Source organism: Hyperoodon ampullatus (assembly GCF_949752795.1).
Source record: "Hyperoodon ampullatus genome assembly, chromosome: 4".
Classification (NCBI taxonomy): domain Eukaryota; kingdom Metazoa; phylum Chordata; class Mammalia; order Artiodactyla; family Ziphiidae; genus Hyperoodon; species Hyperoodon ampullatus.
Genome location: NC_136917.1, coordinates 166,846,105 through 166,870,711, shown reverse-complemented (window position 1 = coordinate 166,870,711; position 24,607 = coordinate 166,846,105). Strand labels below are relative to the sequence as shown.

Sequence of the window (24,607 nt, the reverse complement as noted above, 5' to 3'; positions counted from 1 at the left end):
GACGGGTCCCAGGGTTACCTGCTGACCCTGGACCACCTGCCTAACCTGCTACAGTTCCATGAGAGGGAAAGAGACCTGTTTAGCTGGAGCTTCTGTATTTTTGAGTCTCTCTGTTAGAGTGGCTTAGCCTGGATCCTAACCAAAAACGAGTTTTTGGAGATGTATATAGGATTAAGGTATTATGTAAGGGTTTGTAAGAGATTATTTCTATAATAATTGTACATACACACCCCCAGAAAATTTATCTCCTTCCAAAACGAGTTGTCCCAACAGACCATACCATAGTCAAACATAATCACTGTACTATGTCAGTGACCTCTTTTTTTAAAGTACCAATGTTCAAAAAAATCAAGAACTTTTGGTCTCCTGCTTTTCTTTTATCCCTTTATCAAGTCTGTTCCAAGGCTCATCTTCTTTTCCTTTAGAAAACATCCTCTGCAAAAATACAGTACAGATGATAAAGACATTTTAAAATTCTCTCTGTGGTTATCTAATCTTAAGGATTGGTTAAAAAAAAACACAAAAACATGATGCATTATTTAGCCTGCCAGTGAAAACATTCTTCTTCAGTTACTTATTTTCCCTTAGGGGAGAAAATCAGAAGTCCAGGACTACCTGAAGTTGAAGATTTGGATAAAGCAAATGTTTTGGCTCACAATGTATCAGGAATCCAACATAATTTGGTCAGCACTTCCGGCCAAAAGAATATTCGGATGTATTAAATGGATTTCTAAGTAAACTAAAGTAGCTGAGCTAATGAATTGTGATTCTGGCCTCTGTGCTTGGGTCCTAGGAGGAAATAAGCCAGATGGGCCTTTAATTCTGTCTCATAGATATGCCATTTTTATTTCAATTTCCACCTGTCTACTCATATTTTTCCTCTTAGACATAACGCCCTTTCCTCTTACCTCCTAACTTATGAGCACTCTACAGACTCAAGATTTTGCTCTATAATTCTCCTGCTCTTAATTTATCCAGTAAGCCTGTGGTACATAACTCTGAATCTAACGTACTTGCCGATCGTTGTTCCATATTTCATTTTTATCCACAGTAGCTGCTCTACGTGTCATGTTTTCTTTGGAATTCTTCCTTTTCTAAGCCTATACTAGGTGTTTAATAAATAGATTAGAAACATGGATAATTAAAAGACATGGATCAGGCATTTTTTAAATGATATATTAATTGTCAATGAAGAACAAAATGGAAATCTATTGTCCTGCTGATTAACAACAGTTCATAAGTATGAATGAATTTGGTTTTTCTCACCAAAGGACCTTTCAAAAAAGAAAAGCTTCTGTGCATTTTGAGCTTTGCTATTAGCAGCACTTACACTGAGCATAAAGTCCTCATTCCATATCATGACTGCATAATATGGAAGTTATTAAGAACATCTCTTGGGACTTCCCTGGTGGTACAGTGGTTAAGAATCGGCCTGCCAATGGAGGGGACACAGGTTCGAGCCCAGGTCCAGGAAGATCCCACATGCCGCAGAGCAACTAAGCCTGTGTACCATGACTACTGAGCCTGCGCTCTAGAGCCCGCGAGCCACAACTACTGAAGCCCGGGTGTTGCAACTACTGAGCCCACGTGCTGCAACTACTGAAGCCTGTGCACCTAGAGCCCGTGCTCTGCAATGAGAAGCCCCTGCTCACTGCAACTAGAGGAAGACTATGCACAACAACCCGATGCAAGCAAAAAAAAAAAAAAAAAAGAAGAAGAAGAACAGCTCTTTCTCAATATTTTAAAATCCTGGGTCAATGAAAAACATCACCATCAGCTTCTTGAGCCCGTCTTTCTTGAGTCTCCTCACATGAACCACATTTTAAATCCTCTTTAGCTCTTGAGTTTTAGCTCCATTAAATTTCTGTCAACACATTCTTTTTTTTTTTTTTTTTCACGGAAAGAGAGAGACAATTACACTTTCTGAACCCTACTACAAACACAGAAAAAAACTAAGATGGAAAACTCATACTACTATTCAACAAATAACTTGTAGAGTCTCTAAAAGCCGTTTCCCTTCAATGCACAGAAGTATGAGAAGGTGCATTTCAGCAAAGAAATGTTCGTGATCCGAGGGAAAGTGGAGTTTATTTGAGGCAGTAATATTTCATTGAACTTCTGGAGCCACTGATTCAGAAAGACCAGCTCTTTTCTAATTTATAGCATGTTCTTCATGTCTGGCTGCCTGTTTAGCTGAAGGATCCTGTACTGGGAGAGAATTCATTTGTCTCCTGGAAGAGTCCTGGAAGGAACCACGTAGGGATGCTGGGATGTGCATTTCAAACAGAATGGAACCCAAAACACTTTCGATGAACAGCAAGATACGTAGGAAAGGATATAATTAATCCAGAACACTCCCCTAACCCTTAATTTTGCAATGTTTCAGCCTAAACATACTTCCTCTTAAGGAACAGAAAAATCTTGAAAGAGAATTTTGAAATATATGGGCTAAACTTTAAAGTACAAAGTAATGAATGCTTACGGGAAACAGAAAGACCTCGGGGAAATCTAGAAATAGACTAACTTAGTAGGACCAGTATTAAATATTTACTTTTTCCCACTGGCTTAGAAAATGACAAATTTTCCCTCTGGCAAGATGGGTCTTGCCCCCTCTAATGTGAGTCTCTTGCTGTGACCCCACCTCCCGATCCCAAGACTGGGAGGCTGGGGACCAAGGTGGCAATGACTTTCAGCTCCCCCTCTTCCTCCATGCAGGCTGCCAGGGGCTGCAAGGAGGTGCTTTGGGCAGCTGTTGATGGAAGCCCTGTTCACGTTTTCTGAAATCCTATGGAGATCGATGCCTAGGCTATTCTCCCTGCCAATCTGTCAGTGGTGTTCTCTGCCCCATTTGTTAACTCAAATCTATCCTGGGATCTCCGATCATTTAAACGACTCACATGTGCTGGTCTGGTAACAACAAAACGACAACTTCTGGGAGATGTTGTTAAAGGCCTCTCTCCCCTCCCAAGCAGAAAAGAAAAGTATGCAGCTTCTGTTTAGCAGCATTTGGGAATGAGGTGTAGAACTAAAATGTCTAGATGTGACCTTTTTCTCTTAAGGTTTATTTTTAAACCATTTTGGGGATGAAGTCTCCTCTGAAATGTATGATATAAATTCCTGCCGGCCTGGGGAGAGTCTGCTGAACGAATGCCCAGCCTCTTGCTATGGTTGACGGCTGTCATTAGGATCATCAGCCCTTCAACCTGATCAGTAACTAGGTCAGGGTCTCAGGCTAGGAACACGGGGCAGGCTGTCGGGTCTCTACTCCATGTTCCTGGGCTGCAATTCTTCTCAACCTCCTGAACTGCTTTTTATAATTTTTTCTGTCTCCTCTCTACTTATGACTACATTATTATTGACTCTTGTTGATGCTTTTTTTTTTTTTTTTGGCAAAATCCCTCTGTTTATTATTACTTTTTAGACTATTATACAATATAGAAGCTCAGGAAAACAAGCTTATTTTCTCTATGGCTATTGGTCTGTCCAATCCAGGAAGTTCATGAATCTTAGTGTATATTCAGGGGACACTTAATGACCCTTTTCTTTGGCTTCTTCATTGATCTCTTGTTTCAGCTGTGTTTCAATTGCTCAGACTCTCAGACGAGGTCCCTTCGTATCTATGACACATCTCGTTAGGACAAAATATGGTGTCTTTGGGCTCAGGGCCTGTGTGCAGCTAATGAGCCAAGAAGGTAAAGCAAGCCTTACCTTTTTGTAGAGACTCCTCAGATCTCGGTACTGCCACATGCTGTTCAAAACCTGAGACGCAGCCTTGATTACCTTCGGAGAGTGTCTGATAAAGAAAAGACAGGACACGCAAGATGGTGAGGGGGACAGCTGGGCTCCAAATTGACTTGTCGGGAAACAGCAAGAATAAAAAGAATAAAAGCTTCATGGCTTTTCTGGCTCTTTTCTTTTTCCACACTGGACAGTACAAGGGATGGCTGTCACCAGTCTCCAACCTCATTCTCACCCACATACCCATGAAGGGGAGAGACAGGAAGACACTGCAATTTGGCAAAGAATTTTCAAAATGCAAACCCAAGAGCTGTGCATTGCAAATGCAAACCCAAGAGTCAGAATGCAAATTAGCGCTGGACTACAAAATGGAACAGAAAGAAGAGAAGGATAGCGACTAGGAAAGGCCAGATTAAAGGGTTTTAATGGCAGTGTTGTTTAACACCTGTGTAGTAAGTAAGGCGAAAAAAGATATTCATTTCCTCAACTGAAGCGTGAGAGCACGTATAGCGTTGACTCTACATACCTGAGGGGTTACAGGCAGTTGTCTTCTGTTTGCTGATGATGCCAAGCACAAGTGACTGGCATGAAGCTGACGTGTGCACACACTGGCACACACACTCCCTTACATTTATATGGAGGGATGAGTGTGGATAAGCATCTATAAACCAAGCCCTTCATGCAATTAAAATTCTGTCCTCTGGATCAGAGTGAGAAAGTAAGGTCATGAAAACCTTTGGACTAGTGGTTCTTACCAGTTTTTTCAAGTCATGGCTTTGAAATCCCTATGAAACTATAGCTAAATATTTCGCCTTTTGGTTCAGTGCCAACCTGCATCTCAGAACAGACACTAGGTCAATACATCCGTGTTGATTAAATTTGATCCAATTCTTGGAAGTCACTTTGACTAGTGGTGAGGGCAGCTATTAACTACCTGCGGATTCTTTGTTCCAGCAGGCTGGGTCCACAACAGCTGCACAACTTGAGTGGCTATTGTGACACTGTGCCTGATCACAAGGGCTGGCACACTTTTGCTGTAAAGGGTCAGATAATAAATATTCTGTGATTTGTGGGCCATATGGTCTCGGTTCCAGCTGCTCAACTCTGCCATTGCAGGATGAGAGGAGTCATAAATAATAGACAAAAGAATGGAAGTGGCTGTGTTCTAATGAAGTGTTACTTACAAGAACGGGTGGTGGTGGGGATTTGGCTTGTGGGTTGCAGTTGACCCACCCCTGGCCTCTGTGGTGACTCCTGGAGTTGGGTAGGACATGACCACTCATGAGGACTCCAAGGTGAAGTCCACCCTTGAAGCTGACCCATGGTGCAGTGGCCCACAGATCCCTCAAAGAGAACATCTGAATTGAGATCAAAACTGCTTCTGACATAAAATAGTTTTTAAAATGCAAAGTAAGCAGATGGTTAGATGGGATCAGGTTGAGCTTGGATTTGAAAGCCAGAGCAAAGGGATGTGTGAGGACCTGCAAATGAAATGATGAGATGCTAATACATGATCAATTAAATGTCTGCTATCTTCCTGGGTCTTCACGTTTGCAATGTAGACCAACTACGTTTAAATAGTCTTCATCCATTTACTTACTGGAAACAGTAACAGTCACTCTTACTATCATTATTGCTGACTTGGAATTCAACTTTGGCTGTGTTTGAAAATCTCTTAGTTATATCGTATACTTTTAAAAGAAAAAGTACAGAGTTCTTATAAATTTCAAGATTTTTCTCTATGAGAGATAAGCTGTATTTAAGTAATATACATGTTTTCTTTCACTAAAATAGACAGTTGCTAAATGATTTCACATTTATGCTAGTATCATGCTCTAAATGTATTAAATTCTTTTGACTTAGAGAATTTTAGATCTTTTAATGGATACAGACATAGGTACACTTTAGTCTCTTTTGAAAAACTGAATTATAATTGACCTACAGCACTCTGTTAGTTCCTAGTGATCTAATATCTGTATACATTACAAAATAACCACCGTGATAACTCTGTCACTACACAAAGTTATTACAATATTATTGATGATATTCCCTGTGCTGTATATTTCATCCCTATGATTCGTTTATTTTGCAACTGGAATTTTGTATCTTTTAATCTCTCTCACCTATTTCACTCACCCCCCCAATCCTACCATCCCACTCTTCTCTGGCAGCCACCTGTTTGTTCTCTGTATCTATGAGTCTGTTTCTGTTTAGTTATGTTTATTCTTTTGTTTTTTAGATTCCACATACAAGTGAAATCATACGGTATTTGTCTTTCTCCGACTTATTTCACTTAGCATAATATCCTCTAGGTCCATCCATATTATTGCACATGACAAGATTTTATTCTTTTTTATGGCCAAGTAATAGTCTCTCTCTCTGTCTCTCTCACTATATCTATATCTATATCTATGTATCTATCTCACATCTTCATTATCCATTCACCTATCGTTAGATACTTAGGCAGTTTCCATATACTGACTATTGTAAATAATGCTGTAATGAACACTGAGGTGCATGTATTTTTTTCTAATTAGTGTTTTTGTTTTCTTTGGAAAAATATACAGAACTTGAATTGCTGGATCATATGGTGGTTCTATTGTTAATTTTTTGAGGACCCTCCATACTGCTCTCCATAGTGGCTGCACCAATTTACATTTCCACGAACAACATACGAGGGTTCCCTTTCCTCCACATCCTCGCCAACACTTGTTATTTTTGTCCTTTTGATGACAGCCATTCTGACAGCTGTGATGTGATATCTCATTGTGGTTTTGATTTGCAGTTCCCTGATGATTAGTGATGCTGAGCATCTTTTCATGTGCCTATTGGCCATCTGTATGTCTTCTTTGGAAAAATGCCTATTGAGGTCTTCTGCCTATTTTTTAATTGGGTTGTTTTTCTGATATTGAGTTGTATGTTATATATATATATATATATATCTTGGATATATACAACTGAATATTAACCCCTTGTTGGTTATATCATTTGTGAATATTCAATAGGTTGTCTTTTCATTTTGTTGATGGTTCCCTTTGCTATGCAAAGGCTTTTACGTTTAATTAGGTCCCTTTTGTTTATTTTTGCTTTTGTTTCCTTTGCCCGAGGAGACAGACCTCTCAAAATATTGCTATGACTTATGTCAAAGAGTGTCCTGCCTATGTTTTCCTCTAGAAGTTTCAGATTTCTGGTCTTCCATTTAGGTCTTTAATCCATTTTGAGTTTATTTTTGTTTATGGTATTAGAGAATGTTCTAGTTTCATTCTTCTGCATGTAGCTGTTCAGTTTTCCCAACATCACTTATTGAAGAGACTGTCTTTTTTCTCCATTATATATTCTTGCCTCCTTTGTCATATATTAATTGACCATAAGTGCATGGGTTTTATTTCTGGGCTTTCTATTCGTTCCATTGATCTATGTGTCTGTTTTTCTGCCAGTACCATACTGTTTTGATGACTGCAGCTTTGTCTGACTGGTTATTTTTTATATTTTCCAGTTCCTTGTTAACGTTCTCACTGTGTTCATCTAGTCTCTTCCTGAGCTCAGTTAGCATTCTTATTACTATTGCTTTGAACTCTTTGTCTGGTAAACTATTTATCTCTGTTTCATTAGGGTTGTTTTCCACTGTCTTCTCTTGTGCTTTCGTTTGAAACATATTCCTGTCTTCTCATTTTGTTTAACGTTCTCTGTCTCTATGAAATTAGGTGCAGGAGCTGACTATTCCAGTCTTGAAGGGGTATCCTTGTGTGGGAGCATCCTATGCCATCTGCGTGTGTGCCCAGTAGATGGAGAGAGAGCTGGCACAGTGGTGGGAGAGCTAGATCTGAAGTGAGCATGGGTCACATCTTCCCCTGGGGTGTGCTGGCAGCTACCACCTTGTTGGATGATATGGCTGGAGATGGAGGGGTTAGAGTCAGAGCCAAGTGTGAAACAGGGCTTCTTCTGTGCTCAGTGGCAGTTACCACCCTATCAGGGGCTGGAGCAGAAGCCCTGAGGGTCTAGTCCAAGCTGGCTCTGTTCTCTCTAAGCATGCTCACTCTCCTTGGTCATGGTGGCCTCCGCTCTAGTGGAGAGCAGTGCTGGAGCAAGAGGGTCTGGAGCAGGTGCCCAGTGTGGGCTGGCATGGTCTTGGTAAACCAGCTAGAGCCCCAGACAGTTTTCAATCTGCTTCCTCTGAGCTATTCCCAGGAGTAAGCAAGTTTGTGCATGGGCTGTTAACAAGCGAGTCTTGTTCTCTTCTTCTGTAAATCCTACTGGTGTTTAACCATGTAAGGCAACTTGTCTTCCTGGTGTCTGACCCCAGGGCTGGGGTGCTCAGTGTGTGATTTGAACCCCTTGATGCCCAGGGAGGATCCCTAAGGCCATGGTATCTCCTTCTTCTTCTGTGTCCCCTGTTAAGGGCACAGGTCCTGACCCAGCCACAACTCCTCCCTTCCTCTGTAGATACAGACTCCGTGTGTATCTTTCTTTACAGACTTGGTTGAAGAAGAGCCTTTCTGCCAGTCTCCAGGTTGTTTTCAGTAGAGTTGCTCCACGTGAAGATGATTTGATGTGTTTTTTGGGGGGAGGTGGGCTTGGTTTTCTGCTACTCCACCATCTTGATCTCCCTCCTCCACATTTAATACATTTTACTTCATATTTTGTATCTTTTTTTGCTTTGTATATCCCTTAACTACTTATTGTGGTTATAGATGATCTTACTACTTCTGTTTTCTAACATTCCTACTGGTTTTATAAGTGGTTTATCTACTACCTATTTTTTTTTTTTTTTTTTGTGCTACGCGGGCCTCTCACTGTTGTGGCCTCTCCCGTTGCGGAGCACAGGCTCTGGACGCACAGGCTCAGTGGCCATGGCTCACGGGCCCAGCCGCTCTAGGGCATGTGGGATCTTCCTGGACTGGGGCACGAACCCGCGTCCCGTGCATTAGCAGGTGGACTCTCAACCACTGCACCACCAGTGAAGCCCTATCTACTACCTTTACTGTATATTTATCAATGACATTTTTCCTTTGGTAGTTCTCATATTTCTACTTGTGGTCTTTTCTTTTCCACTTAGAGAAGTCCCGTTCACATTTCTTGCAAAGCTGGTTTAGTGGTGCTGAACTCTTTTAGCTTTTTCTTGCCTCTAAAACTCAAATCCGAATGATAATCTTGGTGGATAGAGTATTCTGGGTTGTAGAAGTTTTTTTCCTTTCATCGCTGTGAATATATCATGTCACTCTCTTCTGGTCTGCAAAGTTTCTGTGGAAAAGTCAGCTGAGAGTCTTATGGGAGTTCCCTTGTACATACTTAGTTGCTTTTCCCTTGCTGCTTTTAAGATTCTCTCTTTATCTTTAATTTTTTCCATCTTAATTACAATGTGTCTTGGTGAGGACCTCTTTGGGTTCATCTTGTTTGGGACTTGCTGTACTTCCTGGACCTGGGTGTCTTTTTTCTTTCCCAGGTTAGAGAAGTTTTCAGCTATTATCCCTTCAAACAAGTTCTCTGCCCCTTTCTCTCTCTTTCCTTCTGGACCCCTACAATGCGAATATTAGTATGCTTAATGTTGTTCCAAAGGTATCTTAAACTATCCTCATTTAAAAATTTTCTTGTACTTGGTGAGCTTGGTTGAATTCCACTACTCTGTCTTCCAGTCTGCTGATCCATTCCTCTGTATCATCTAATCTACTATTGATTCTTTCTAGTGTATATTTTTTTATTTCAGTTATTGTATTCTTCAGTTCTGTTTGGTTCTTCTTTATATTTTCCAACTCTCTGTTAAACTTCTCACTGTGTTCATTCTTCTCCTGAGCATCTTTTTGATCATTACCTTGAACTCTTTATGGGTGGATTGTTTATTTCTATTTCACTTAGTTCTCCTTCTGGAGTTTTAGTTTTCCTTTATTTGTAACATATTCCTCTGGCACTTTGCTTTATTCTCTGTTTTTATTTCTATGTATCAAGTAGGTCTGTTACATTTCCTGATCTCGGAGAAGTGGTCTTATGTAGGAGATGTCCCATGGGGCCCAGCAGCCCTCTCTCCTCTGGTCACAGAGATGTATGCTCTAGGGGTGACCCCTTTGTGGTCTGTGTGGGTCCTTCTTTTGTGGTAGGGCCAACTACTGTGGGTGCACTGGTAGGGGGGCTGGCCCCTGGTCTGGTTGGCTGCCAGGCCCTGCCTTGTGTGGAGGCTGCTGGCTTGCTGGTGGGCAGGGCTGGGTCCTGACACAGCCGGCTGCTTGATGTAGGGGGTCCCGGGACTGGGGCTGACTGGCTGGTGGGCAGGTAAGCCTCTGGTGCTAACAGACTAGAGGGAGGACTCCGAAAGGCACTTGCTAGCACCAGTGTCCTCATGGTAGAACTAGCTCCCCAAAATGCCTGATGCTAGCATCTCGGTCCCCAGGTGGGGGGAGTCTCAGTTGCCTCCTGCCTCTCTGAGAGGCTCTCTAAGATCAGCAAGGGGTCTGACCCAGGCTGTTTTCAAACTGCTGCCTCTGCACGCTCTGTTTTGAGGTATGTGAGATTTTGCGTGAGCCCTTTAAGAGCAGAGTCTGTGTTTCCTATGGCGTCCCTCCAGCTCTCCCATCTGGGGGCTGGTTTTCCTGGTGCTTGCGAGACCGATGTAGGCTCCTTGGGGAGAACCTCTGCAACTGTGATGACCCTCACATGTTATTCTTATATAATCAATGCTGAGCAAAGATTAAATGCTATGTTTTGCTTTAGTTTATCACCACTAGCTAGATATGTATCTATGACAAAAGTCAAGCAACTCTAGAGGAATACATATTAATAATATGCAGGTAGCGATAATATAGTTGAAACATATTTAGTATGCAAAAATTCCTCTGACGGTGTAATTGTTTTTCTACTCCTTGCTTAGTTACAAAATAGAGACTGTGAATATGTAATGAATAGCAGCTTTTAACCTCTCAATTAAAATGCCAATACATCACAGTGTTATAAAAAACTGATGAAGGTCAAAGAAACATCGCTTTCTTTTTAGACTTTAATTTTGATTCATCCACTAGACTGGTCCCATGCAACGTCTCCTTGAAAAACTATAACTATTGATTGAAGGACTTGAACGACTGAGTACTTCTAGTGTGACAAGTGATTATAACCTCAGCCACAAACAGTTCCTTACTGACAAGTAACAGTCGAGGCTGTTAAATGTCTTTTCTGTCTTATGACAAAATACAGTGACACACTCAACACTATTTCCTACATAACTGTTAAAATCTGAAAAAATACAAATGTACTTTTGAAACAGATGGACTTGTCCACATTGCATGTTTAAAATGATGTGAAAAGAATAAGTTATCAAGACTTAAAATGGTAAGTATAAAAGATTCCTGTAAGAGTCATTAACGATTATACAATGTCTGATCTTCACCAGAGGTGTCAAATTAGGGGCGTCTGAGAATTTCAGTTGATGCCATTCATTGTGGGTGTTCAGCATGGCCATTCCAGCCGCAGGATTCCAGAATAATTCTTCCAGTGTATTGGCAAAACATGGTGAGTTATACAGTTCAAACAGACTGTGATTGGCAACGTGCCAGGCTGACTCATTAGTATCACGGCATATTTAAGCGTGTGTATGTTTAGAAATAAAACCTATAAATATGTTAAAGGCAGAATCATAGCTACGTAGGTTTTTTCATCTGTGTTTTCTCATGTGATCTCAAGTTAAAAGTTTGAATAATTTTTTGAGGAGGCAAGTTTGCAAGCATTTTATAACTTAACTAGAGCCAACTGATATCCCTCCCTTTTCCAATTATTAAATCATCTCCAATTCCAAAAATTCTATTTTCAATAAAGTGTTTCTATTTTGTTAAAACCCATCTAGAAGGCCATGGAATCTCGGTGTCTACTGTCATGACAGAATTGAGTGATAAATGGTGAGTTTAGTGGTAAGATCCAGAGCAATTCTTCTGGATTCATTTTAAGAGCAGTGAGAAGTAATAATCAAATTGAAGCGTAGGTGGCTGACAAGGTTATCTCCAGTTATAAAAACCTTGTCTTGATCCCCAAATTAGTCACTAAATATAAAAGAGATAAACCACATAAAATAATGGATGAGACTGACTAAGCAGGAGAATTATAACTGGGAAGATGCTTGACTCAAAGCAATTCCACATTCTTATTAAATTCATAAATCCAGACTGCTAACACTGGGAAAAAAAGATAAAGAAACAATGACATGAAATGAGTATCCCATAAAGAAATTTTCAGTCAATTTAAAGCACAGATTTGAGATTATTTGTAATGAAAGGAATCTCCCATTAACAATAATCCAGATGGGAACAGACTGAACAGGACTATTTTCTGGATTGGCAATGTGGATATATACTGTTTCATAGATGGTTTCCTCAAATGAGTTTTTAATTAGTTTCATCAAATAATTTTCTTTGACCATAGGACTGATAAAAGCATCTCTTCTCTTTAAGGTCCAGTAGGATGCTCACACAGATGGAAGGAATTAATGGGACCACCTCCCACAGCTCTACGCTCTTACGATTCAGAGAACACACTTTCGTCTTGGAATGTCCCATGAATATAGACAAATATATCAGAGAGTTTTTGTGGACTATGGTTTTTCTGTGTGAGCATGTGTGTTTGCTTAAGAAAAGCATCAACATATTAAGTTCTTAATGCTCAAAACAGGTAAGCATTTCAATTAGAGATTCCAAAGGTCTACTGAAACTATATAAAAAAGAAAACCACATGGCTTCCTGCCTATGTAGAAGAGCATTTTACTGTAAGTATTATAAGGTATAATTCAAGCCATCCATCTACATTGCACAATTATTACACGAGTCCAGAGGGGCTTCTCTGTATTTGATATAGGAAAGTATTCAAATCCTAATCCTGAATTGTTCATTGAACCTATTTGGAGGTCTCAGGGTGCTTAAGCAGAAGCCCTGAAACTTCACTTATTATGCAATGATAATATCTTGAATTAAATGAGAGAATTTCCAAAAAGTCTCAAAGTGCATCCTTCACAGCCTTTAATAACAGGAGAAAAATTATTCAGCGTTTAGATATAAAGGAATGGAGGGGTGTGGCCAGGAATGCAAAGTCAAGAAGTAGACCCTTGATAACAAAAGATTTACCCTTTTAATCTTACTTGATTACACTGAGGTACTTCCAGGAGGCAAAACTGAATTAAGGTTAGTGAATGTTTTTGTAAAGTTGACAGCTCACTGATATACTGACTCTGTGGCTTGTGAAGATATGTTTTGGTTACACAGAGTAAGATACCATCGATTCTTAAATCAAACTGGGGACATTCCTGTTTCTGGCGGTGTCTCTCCTTTGACATGCGTCTTTTCTCTCTTTATTCCATCGGCATAAAAGCCCTCCTTCCTCACTGCCTCTATCCCCTCTGCCCCGGAAACTTCTATTCAGTCTTTAAGACTTGATTATTACTTCTTTCAGGAAATATTTTATGACAGCCCCTCCTTCAGTTTTAGATTGGAAAGTATGAGCACAGTAACTTGTTAAATTCAACAATTTGTCCCGAAGGCACAGCTGGTAAGGGAGGGTGCTGGTTGGACGCTGATTTCTCTCTGACTCCGTCACCCTGTTTTCTCCCCCATCCTCCCTGACTTGCTATGCAGAACTGAAGAGGCAGAGAACAAAAGGATGTGGGTCCATCAGCAACACTTGGACTTGCAGCCACAGAGGAACAGCTGCCGCCAAATACCTTCATGAATCAGGGTCGTCTCTTCCGTATGGAGGGAACTTGCTAGTCACTAGACTGGATGCTGGATTGTCAAGCCTACCTTACTAACGTCCCAGGACTCACCAAGTCATGAGTTATTTAACAAATCAAAATTATTAGTAAGATCAGCTTTCCTTGTGGGGTGGGAAGACTGGAAACCATCTGTTGTTTTCCTTCTCTTGATTATCAGACACCAGTGCTTCCCAGTGACATTCAGTAGTGTTACCCATACCCAGGGGATGCTGGGCACAGTTAGAACCGATTCTACCAATACCAATTCTACGTGATAGGAAGTCACCGTCTGACTTACTTGTCTCCTTTGCTTTTGGAGATGCCGACCAACTTCTCGATGCCGCCGGCGTCCCGTAAGGCCTTGGCGTTCTCCATGTTCTTGGTGATCACCTCGTGCAGGGTGCAGCACACGGCTGTCACCGTGTCATCCGACATGGCCTTACTCACCGCGTTGCTGCTGTTATTCCCGCCTGGAAGCCGATGGACCAGGTCTCGCATGGCGTATTTGCCTTTGGAAAAGAAAACGAAGGGAAGAGTTGAAATGTGGTCAAAGCCGAGGAAGAGCATGGAGGGAGAGGTGCAGATGGGGGTGAAAAAAAGAACCCAAGAGGCCACGTTAATGCAGTGTTGTATGTTCCCCGTCACTGATTATTCTTTATGGGGTAACCGTGGACACATACACAGAGAAAACGGTATTTCTTCACAGCAAATGTACGGACTTTTGGTGCTGAACGGATGTGGGACTGACTCTTTGGACAAGTTATTTCATGCCTCTGAGCCTCAGCTTTTTAAATCACGAAGCAAGAATAAGGGTACCTCCCTTACAAGGCTGTTGTGAAGAAATGTGTGGGAAGCACTTAACACACAGTGATGACCCTGAACTCAGGACTCAATCGAAGTTAGCAATCAGTGGGCTCCTGCTTGCTATTCACAGAAGTCGGGAAACATAAGGTAATTCTAACATAACCTCAAGAATGCCTTGACGGGAGCTATGTTGGGACTTGTATTATTTAACAAATAAGAGTCAAAACACAAAAATGTATGTATATATGACATCTGCATTCTGGTCCCTATAAAGTAAAGAGAAACATTTAAAGTAGGGGAGAGAAACTTTACAAAAAATATATAAAACTAGGTGTCCTTTGAACTAGGGTAACTGGATGATCGATCTGTCTCTCTGCTGGGATTTTATTGAATGGTTCTACCATATAACATTTACTAATTTGACATGTTTTACTTCCCGTGGAAAAAATAAGATAAAAAGCAACTTTGCTTCCTTAATTCACTTTATCATTATTAATCATGCTACTCCCCATGATAGAGGTACTTATAATGACATCTTTATGGACTACTTTTAGTTTACAAAGCCATTTAGGCATTACCAATAACCCTGCAAGACAATTAATTCATCCCACCTGCAGCTTCCAATTCTGTTCCATCAATTTACTTCTGGAACTAAGTAAAGGAATGCCTGTAGCAAAGTTGCCTGTCCTTAAATTTCTCAGGTGGAATCGGCATGTGTCCAAAGTTAAGTTCCTGTCTTGTCTCCCATCCCCCAATTAGACATATTTAGGTAGCTCCTAAAAGCCATTTAAATATTTTTCCTCCTTATAGGTCTCTAAAGGATAACTTCTTTTGCTGTTTAATTCTCTGGCACGTGGTGCTTGGGGGGCAGGAAATGGAACCATGGAAGGAGACAATGACATCTTAATCCCAGGCAGTAATAAATAAAACATAAGACTTCATAATTTTGGTATCTGCTCTTATCCTATGTTTAGGTGGCTTATTTTAGCTTGGATGAAAAAAAAATGCTGATGTCTAAATTACCGAAATAGGAAAGTGTCTTCATTCATTTGACGACAGCCGAGAAGTGTCTAACAAAAATGGTTTGCCCGAAAACCCCCAAATGTAGCATATTTATTTTCCAATGACAGCACTTAAAACAGGTTGGAGAAGAACCTTTGTACAAGATAGTCCTCTGAGCACCTGGCTTTATCTACTCATCATTAAATCACACTCAGCTCGGGCTACGAGTTTAGTTCTGTTGAGCTCAGCAGGCTGGCGACTTTATCATTAACCCCACACAAACCACTGTCAGACCAACTTGAATTCACAGAAGTGAGAAGATGGGCACATTCTTTATCAGGGAAGTGATGGAGGAAGGAAGCAGCAAACTCTCTCAATCCTTGTGCATACAGGGGCATCCCCACTCCTGAATAAGCACAGAAGACTGGTTGTGTGGCCTTGCACATCATCAACGTTGAGAGCAAAAATGAGGAGAGGGAGAGGATTAGGCTAGAGCATTTTTTTTTTTTTTAGTTTTTGTTATCATCATTTAAAAAATTATGGGCTTCCCTGGTGGCGCAGTGGTTGACAATCTGCCTGCCAATGCAGGAGACACGGGTTCGAGCCCTGGTCTGGGAGGATCCCACATGCCGCGGAGCAACTAGGCCCGTGAGCCACAATTACTGAGCCTGCGCGTCTGGAGCCTGTGCTCCGCAACAAGAGAGGCCGAGATAGTGAGAGGCCCACGCACCGCGATGAAGAGTGGCCACTGCTCGCCGCAACTGGAGAAACCCCTCGCACAGAAACAAAGACACAACGCAGCCATAAATAAATAAATAAATAAATAAAAATTTAAAAATTACAACAGACTTGAAAGTGTGGCTTCATGTTACACAGCTTCCCAACCCGTGAGCCCTGAATGAGAAGCAAGGTGTCCCCATGATGTTCAAGGGGGCAGGAACCACCACTTTCCCCGGAGCAGCCTCTTTGACTTGCCCTGTGTGCTGGACAAATACTGTCATTTTGCATGTGCTCCCCAGTGTGGAAAACGGCAGGAGTCACTGCCATATATATATGGGCACAGGGACATCAAGGGCACCTGGGGCTCAGCAGTGCTTTGGGAGGCTATGAGGATGCAGAGGAGGACAGTATGAGAGTACAGGCCTCACCCTGTGGATGAGCCTGCCAGGAAAGAGAGGAGCTTCCTGTCTTAGAACGGGTGCCACCAACCACTGCAGACTGAAGGCCACTCTCCCTTCCTCTGGATTTAACCTCGGTTAAAAATAAGTAAATAATGACACAGCCTAACATCACGGAGCGACTCATGCTGATCATACCACCTAGCAGGTGACTAATATTTCAGGACAAGAGCAAGGAACTTGTGACTACAAAGACCTGGCCCTGAGGGGATCAGGAAAAGAAGAGCAGCCATGATGGAGAGTCCTCAGACAAGGCTTCGAGCCCAGTGAAACAGAGGTGGTAACGCAGGGAAGAGGATTCAGAAATGTCTAGCGGGGATAATGAGGTGGGTAGTGGAAACCAAGTGAATTCTGAAACTTAATAATAATGGACAAGTTGGATTTCTATTTTATTTTTCCACACAAAGGAAAACATGCTCAGCAATTCCCTGGAGGTCCAGTGGTTAGGACTTGGCGCTTTCACTGCCGGGACCTGGGTTCAATCCCTGATCAGGGAACTTACATCCTACAAGCTGCACGGTGCGGCCAAAAAAAACAAAAAAATGAAAAACATGCACAACTAGTAAACATCATATGGGAGAACCACAGAGCAAAATCTCATGGGAGAGACAAACTGGTCATCAGGTTCAAAAGACACTTAGATTTGTGAAAACAAAGTGAATACCTTGCCACCATTGGGAACCAAGGTGCTTTCCATTATCCACTCTCATTGGCATCACATGTTACAAAAGAAAAGCATGTTGCTCTGAGATTAAGACAGATGCTCCCTGAGATGAAAACAAAACAAAAACAACTCCACCACCACCACCAACTAAAGGTCACTCTGTCTTGCTCAAATTCTCAACAGAAATGAATCCTCGGGCCATTTCTTTGAAGTTACTTAGTCTCTCATGAAAATAACTTTTATCTTTGACATGTGTAATACTGATATGAGATGACTATTGGACATATTACAATTGTGTAAAAAAAAAAACTACTGTTCCTATCAGTGACAGACTAAGTGTAACCTTGTAACTTTGCTACCCTGCCTGCCCTGTGTGTGGGCAGGCGTGTTTGTAAATTACAATTAAAAACTATTTTCTCTTTATGTTTCTTTTTTGGGGTCTTCTGTTCAGAGTTGGTGGGCATGTGGAGGCGTGTGGATGGACTCAGGGGACCTAACGAACTGTGTTGTCCTAGAGCGGCGCTCCTTGCTGAGCTCTTGTACACATAAGAGCTGGTGGGAATTTCACGATGAGATAACAGAGCTTTGCTCTTGCTGACCGTGCCTGTTTCTGTTTCTATTTCAGCACTCAGCTTATTCCTGGTATTGATTTGCGCACTACCCCTTGGTTTCTCCACTGATGGCGGCAGTAGTGAGTAGTGAGTGGTTTTATGGGCTAACCACCTGTGATCTTGAGTCCTTTCCTAAACTGATTGTATATCACTCTGGATCGTTCATATGGTCCTCTGTATAGCTGGTCTTTGTGATGCACTATGGTAAACTCAAATCTCTCAAACCAACATTAGAGGAAAGAGGTTAAAAAAAAAAATGTCAGCCAAGAACAGCCCTGGATCAGGAACATTACAACTCCTTTGTCTCTGAGGTCTTAGCACATCTTTGGCTTCCCTGTTTATGGAGATGCTAAAACTGACCTGTGAGTTTTTGCTGAGTTGCTCTAAACTATTTTTTTTCTTCCATTTTTTATGGTGGTAAAATACACATAATACAAATTTATCGTCTTATCCACTTTTAAGTGTACAGTTCAGTGATATTAATTAACTTCATATTGTTGTGCAACCATCACCACCACGTATCTCCAGAACTCTTTTCATCTTGCAAAACTACAATTCTATTAAACTCTATTAAACCATTAAACAATAACTCCCCACCCCATCCATTAACAACCAACGAGCTACTTTCCATCTCTATGATTTTGACAACTCTAAGTATCTTATGTAAGTGGAACCATACAGTGTGTCTTTATTTTGCTCAGCAATAATGTCTTCAAGCTTCATTCATATTGTAGAATATATCAGAATATCCACCCCCCCTTTTTTTTAAAGTCTGGATAATACTCCCCTGTATGCATATACCGCATTCTGCTTATCCATTCATCTGTTGGTGGACGCTTGGGTTGCTTCCTTATTTCAGTTATTGTGAACGATGCTACTATGAACAGAGGTGTACAAATATCCTTTCTCTTTTGATTTATGTGTCTTTGGATCTAAAGTGAGTCTCTTGTAGACAGCATATAGTTGGATCATGTCTTGTTTTTGTTTTTTTTTTCTTTCTTTCCATTCTGCCAATCTCTGTCTTTCGATTGGAGAGTTTAACCCCTCTATATTTAAAATAATTATTGTAAGGAGGGACTTAACTTGTGTTAATTTGCTATTTGTTTTCTACATGCCTTGTAGCTTTTTTGGTCCCTTATTTCCTACATTACTCTCTCTTTTGTGTTTGATTTTTTTTGCAGTGAAATGTTTTAACTCCCTTCTCATTTCCTTTTGTGTATATTCTGTAACTATTTTACTTGTGGTTACCATGTGGATTACATTTAATGTCCTAAAGTTATAACACTCCAATTTAAATTTATACCAGTTTAACTTCAATAATGTACAGAAACTCTGCTCGTTTATAGTTCCATCCCCAACCCTTTCAATTATGGATATTACAAAACTACATCTCTATATGTGGTGTCCAAAAACATAAAATGATAAATTTTTAATGCGTCACTTTCTTAAAGTACGTAGAAAACAAAATATGGAGTTGTAAGCCAAAGGTACAATAATACTAGCTTTTATACTAATAATTTTAAAAAATGCATTATTCTCTTGAATCATGTAAAAAACAAAAAAAAAGTGGAGTTACAAACTGTTTTTACAATAAGACTAGCTTTTATAATTACCCAGTATTTTAAAGTCTTTGTCTAGCACTTCTGCCACTTGCTCTTTCTCAGGGAAGTTTCTGTTGGTTCATTTTTTCCCTTGGAAAGGGCTATATTTACCTGTTTCTTTGTATCCACTGTGATTTTGTTGTTGTTGTTTGTTGGAAACTGGACACTGCAATCTAACCACGTAGCAACCCTGGAATTCGGATTCCTCCCCTTGTGCGGGTTTGCTGGGTTTTGTTTTTAATTGCTGTAGGATGTCTGTGTGCTGAGGTGTAAACTGAAGGTCTCCGCAGGTCTTTTCTGAATCTGTGCCTTTCCCTGGGCCTCCATGGTGACTTTCTTTTTTTTTTTTTTTTTTTTTGCGGTAGGCGGGCCTCTCACTGTTGTGGCCTCTCCCCTTGCGGAGCACAGGCTCCGGAGCACAGGCTCAGCGGCCATGGCTCACGGGCCTAGCCACTCTGCGGCATGTGGGATCTTCCCAGACCGGGGCACGAACCCGCGTCCCCTGCATCGGCAGGCGGACCCTCAACCACTGCGCCACATGGTGACTTTCTAATTTCCCTCACATACACATTTGCTTTTGAATGTCCTAATCTTTAATATCTGGCTCCCAAAGGGGGTAAAAGAGAACAATGAAGGGGGAGGGAAGGGCACCAGCCCTTTAAGTTCCCTGGAAGTCATTTCAGCCGGAGGGGGAGGGGTTTTCGACAACGGGGGAGCGTGTGCAACAACAGCTGCCTCTGTGTCTGCAACTCCGTGATCAGTAGCAACAATCCGAACACAGAGTGCCCAATATCTGGAGGACGGATCCCTTATTGCCCACCCTACCTCCCACCAGCTGCGTACAAGCTCCCCAAGAACACATGGATAGCTGCCTGCCAAGGGCTGGGTGCGAGAATGGGTAGCTGTTACTGTGCTAAGAGCTGAAGATGACCAAAATTAACCATAATTCACCGTCCAAGCTTTCCTCTAACAGGTGCAAGCCTTCATTAGACTCCAGAGTTCCAAAATAGTTACACTGGACAGATTCTGCCGGCGAGACTGCTGTGTGTGTGCGGGGGACAGATTCCTGGGTTTCCTACCCACCATCTTCCAGAATCTTCTCTCCACACTGAATTTACATTGCTCAGTGGCTGAAGATGTAAAAGTGAGGCACTGATTTCCTTGTGACCGTGGGTCTACGGTAAATGTGAAAAGAGCCTTTCCCTCCTTTGCCAAAGGAAAGTTGTTAGCCCTTACCAAGCATCAGCAGTACGGTGCTCTGTGGGCGGCCGCAGCTCTTTCTGCAAGGTGGCGAGCTCCTTTTTCTCTTTCCTTTCTCTTTTTGGCAATGTTTGGAACTTAATGTTTCATAAAAGTCTGCCACTTTAAGGACATTTAATAGGAACAGTTTATCACAAAAGGGGAGAAAACATATGCAAAAAATCTACATTTTATTTCATTTTTAAAAATTTATTTATTTATTTATTTTTGTGGTACGCGGGCCTCTCACTGTTGTGGCCTCTCCCGTTGCGGAGCACAGGCTCCGGACGTGCAGGCTCAGCGGCCACGGCTCACGGGCCCAGCCGCTCCGCGGCATGTGGGATCTTCCCGGACCAGGGCATGAACCCGTGTCCCCTGTATCGGCAGGCGGACTCTCAACCACTGCGCCACCAGGGAAGCCCAATATATTTTAAAACTGGTTTATGTGGCTTTCCAACCAAAGAGGTGAGGCATTCAAGATGGTAGTATTTGGTTATTGAAAAAGTTTGAGTGCTTGTTTACATGGGAAAGTTCTGAACAAAACAGCAGTTACTTTCTGTCTTTAGGCACTAAGAACTTATATCTTGTGACTCCTGACAGCTTTTTATAAAAAAATTAATTTAATTAATTTTTTTATACAGCAGGTCCTTATTAGTTATCTATTTTATACATATTAGTGTATATATGTCAATCCCGATCTCCTAATTCATCACCCCCCCGCTTTCCCCCATTGGTGTCCATACATTTGTTCTCTACATCTGTATCTCTATTTCTGCCTTGCAAACCGGTTCATCTGTACCATTTTTCTAGATTCCACATACATGCATTAGTATACAATATTTGTTTTTCTCTTTCTGACTTACTTAACTCTGTATGAGAGTCTCTAGGTCCAGCCACATCTCTACAAATGACCCAATTTCGTTCCTTCTTATGGATGAGTAATATTCTATTGTATATATGTACCACATCTTCTTTATACATTTATCTGTCTATGGACACTTAGGTTGCTTCCATGTCCTGGCTATTGTAAATAGTGCTGCAATGAACACTGGGGTGCATGTGTCTTTTTGAATTATGGTTTTCTCTGGATATATGCCCAGTAGTGGGATTGCTGGGTCATATGTTAATTCTATTTTTAGTCTTTAAGGAACCTCCATACTCTTCTCCATAGTGGCTGTATCAATTTACATTCCCACCAACAGTGCAAGAGGGTTCCCTTTTCTCCACACACTTTACAGCACTTGTTGTTTGTAGATTTTCTGATGATGCCCATTCTAACTGGTGTGAGGTGATAATTCATTGTAGTTTTGATTTGCATTTCTCTAATAATTAGTGCTGTTGAGCAGCTTTTCACGTGCCTCTTGGCCATCTGTATGTCTTCTTTGGAGAAATGTCTATTTAGATCTTCTGCCCATTTTTTGATTGGGTTGTTTGTTTTTTTAATATTGAGCTGCACTGATAGCTCTTTTTGAAATTGCGTTCTCCAAGTCTACACCCCAGAGTCAAACTAATAAAACTTAAAAAAGATGTCTTTTATATCTAAACTGTCTCTGGCATTTCCTAGACTGCTGCTGGGTAACATCAAAGAGTTTTCTTCATCACCTTATGAAATAAGGGATGCTAGAGATAATGAGGAATGTTTGGCATTCTGCAAGTTTTTGTTTGCTTTATTACTGTTGTAAGAGCTGTCCTGTTTATCAAGCCTTCAGTAAAAAAAAGACCTGGCAAATGAAAAAAAGAGAAACTCAACCTCCTTAGTGATGACAAGTCTTAGGATGATACTTCAGCAGTTATGAACCTTTCAGTTCGGTTAAAAACATGCTGCCTTTCATGTTAAAGAATGGCACAGTAATGGCCAATAAAAGAAAGATTCCATTTTTAGGCTCAAAAGAGCCTTTTCAGTTGGTGGGAATCCTAACACACTCTTTATGGAGTAAATTAAAAGATCCTGGGGAGTTTTCATTACCCTCACTGTCCGTAATATATATTTACTGTAATGGTAGTCACTGACTAACTTCTCACAAAACTAAACTTGTCTCAAGTTTGATATTGTTGTTTGTAATGAATAAATAATCAGAGCAATTCAGCCTTATCATCAACAGGTGGTTTCTGATTTTCTCCCACACTCTCCTAAAGACCCTGCCAGAACCACAGATCAATAATTAGGTCTCTTGGAAGAAACATCAAAAGAGCCTGATCAAAGAACTCTAACGGGTACTGTTAACACTTGATACAATAGAAAATAGGCTTGTGGTTACAGACACTCCTGTAAGGCTGAAATCCTCGAAACAAATGAACATCTTTCAGACTATCAAGGGATTGAGTCAGGGTTCCAGAACCCATTCACTTTGAGAATCTGGACTTCAGACTAACCCAAGATCAAGAGAACAAGGATTAATTACTTAGAGTAAATGACACAAATTTAGTTGTGGTTCATGTTCTATTTTGAATTGGGCTTATTATAAAATCCTTCTTTCTACTTCCTCTTTCTTTAATGCTTGATTTAACAGGTTATGTGTATAAAAACTAGATTAAACATTCTTTAAATGGAATCTTGTTCTAATTAATTCTTCAGAATTCAGAAAACATCTCTTGACAATTTGTAAAATAGATAAGTCATCAGGAAAAGTTAATAATAAACCTTTTAGTATAACAACATATGTTGAGTGGTCCTGTCTATACAGCTTAAAACAATAGTTAAATAATATAAAAATGCCTTGACTAACCTGTTTACCTTCTTTGACCATAGGTTTATGTAGATTGAACTAGAATCTGTCCTCCTTTCTACTAGAACATAATTGAAAAAAAATCAAATCTGTACCCATGACCATGCTATAGATGTCACATATAAAGGCAAATATCATTTAATTAGGCATGATAAGCCCATTAAAAACAAGTAGATTTAATATGTGGGATTGAGGTCTACAGTATCCTCCTAGGACACTGGTTTGGCTCATGTTGTATGGCTTAAGGAAACTTAGCCCTACAGGCAGCATGGCCAGGAGTACTGAAAAGTTGGAGCTCAGAGAAATGGAAAAATCCCTGAGTTACAGGTAATGGAGGTGAAGACTGGCAGAAATGCCTCGGCCACTGCTGTGTCATGGATCCCAGTAGATGAGGTGAAAGGGAATACATTATTTCTGCTACATAAAGGAAACACAATTACAGACCTAGGATCTACAAACAAAACAAAAAGTTAACTCTCAAGATGTATTGTCACATAGGTCTAGTTTTGATAACCATGCACAGAGGTCTTTGTGAATAAATCCACACTGCTTGATATACCTGCATCTATACAACTGGTCAACCATCAAATGAATGGTCCCAAATCAGAAAACTGCTAAACCACAAACACCAGTGGTGAAATCTGCATTGTAGAGGCAGAACTTCAACATCGGAGGGATCGAGAAGGAAAACTGGTACCTTGTTCTGACTCCATCGTGACTGTCTACACATCACGTGCTCATCACAATCCAGAATCCGGAAGACAGAGCAAAACAAGAAACCAGCTCAGGGAAACAAATCCAAAACAGAGAAAGGAAAAGAAACACGGGATCGCCCCTCTATCCCTAATCCCAATTAATGAATCTTTCAGTAATTTTCTAGCAGCTGCTGACTTTTGAATCAACTTCATCTCTGATGTTGCAACACTGATATGTGACAGACGGGATGATTACCTTGTGAGAAAACTGCTGTTTGTCCACCATGAATGGACTAAATATGACCTTACAAACCATGGTAAATGTGTGCTTTTTTATTTTAAATGTGGAAGGCTGGTTTTTCTTAAGTCTGGCTCCCTTGCAACAATTTGTTAGTAAAAATCCCTTTCTATGGATGCTTTTGTCTGTATGCTTTCATTTCTCAGATTGGAGAGTGGGTGTGACAACACTGACTGACCCTCTGGTTTCATCACGCCGGCCCCTTTTTCCCAAAATGGGACCTGTTCATCTCTACATCTGCCCTTTTGCTCCTGCCAGATTAGAATCAATATTTAATGAAATGCATTGATTTTTATTTTAAAGTGAACCTTCTTTTATGTATGTGCTAGCTGCTTT

At 40.9% G+C, this 24,607-nt stretch overlaps 1 protein-coding gene across 4 annotated transcripts in view; it reads right to left on the bottom strand.

Moving 5' to 3' along the window:
• CTNND2 (catenin delta 2) overlaps nt 1-24,607 on the bottom strand; it is a gene marked incomplete at both ends in the record, with an annotated part of 950,049 nt that overhangs the window by 40,549 nt on the left and 884,893 nt on the right. For all 4 annotated transcript variants that reach the window (XM_079701889.1, XM_079701890.1, XM_079701891.1 and 1 more), the window contains 2 exons: nt 3,709-3,793; nt 13,752-13,962. In XM_079701889.1, the coding sequence (XP_079558015.1) occupies nt 3,709-3,793; nt 13,752-13,962 (296 nt within the window). The remainder of the gene's footprint in view (nt 1-3,708; nt 3,794-13,751; nt 13,963-24,607) is intronic.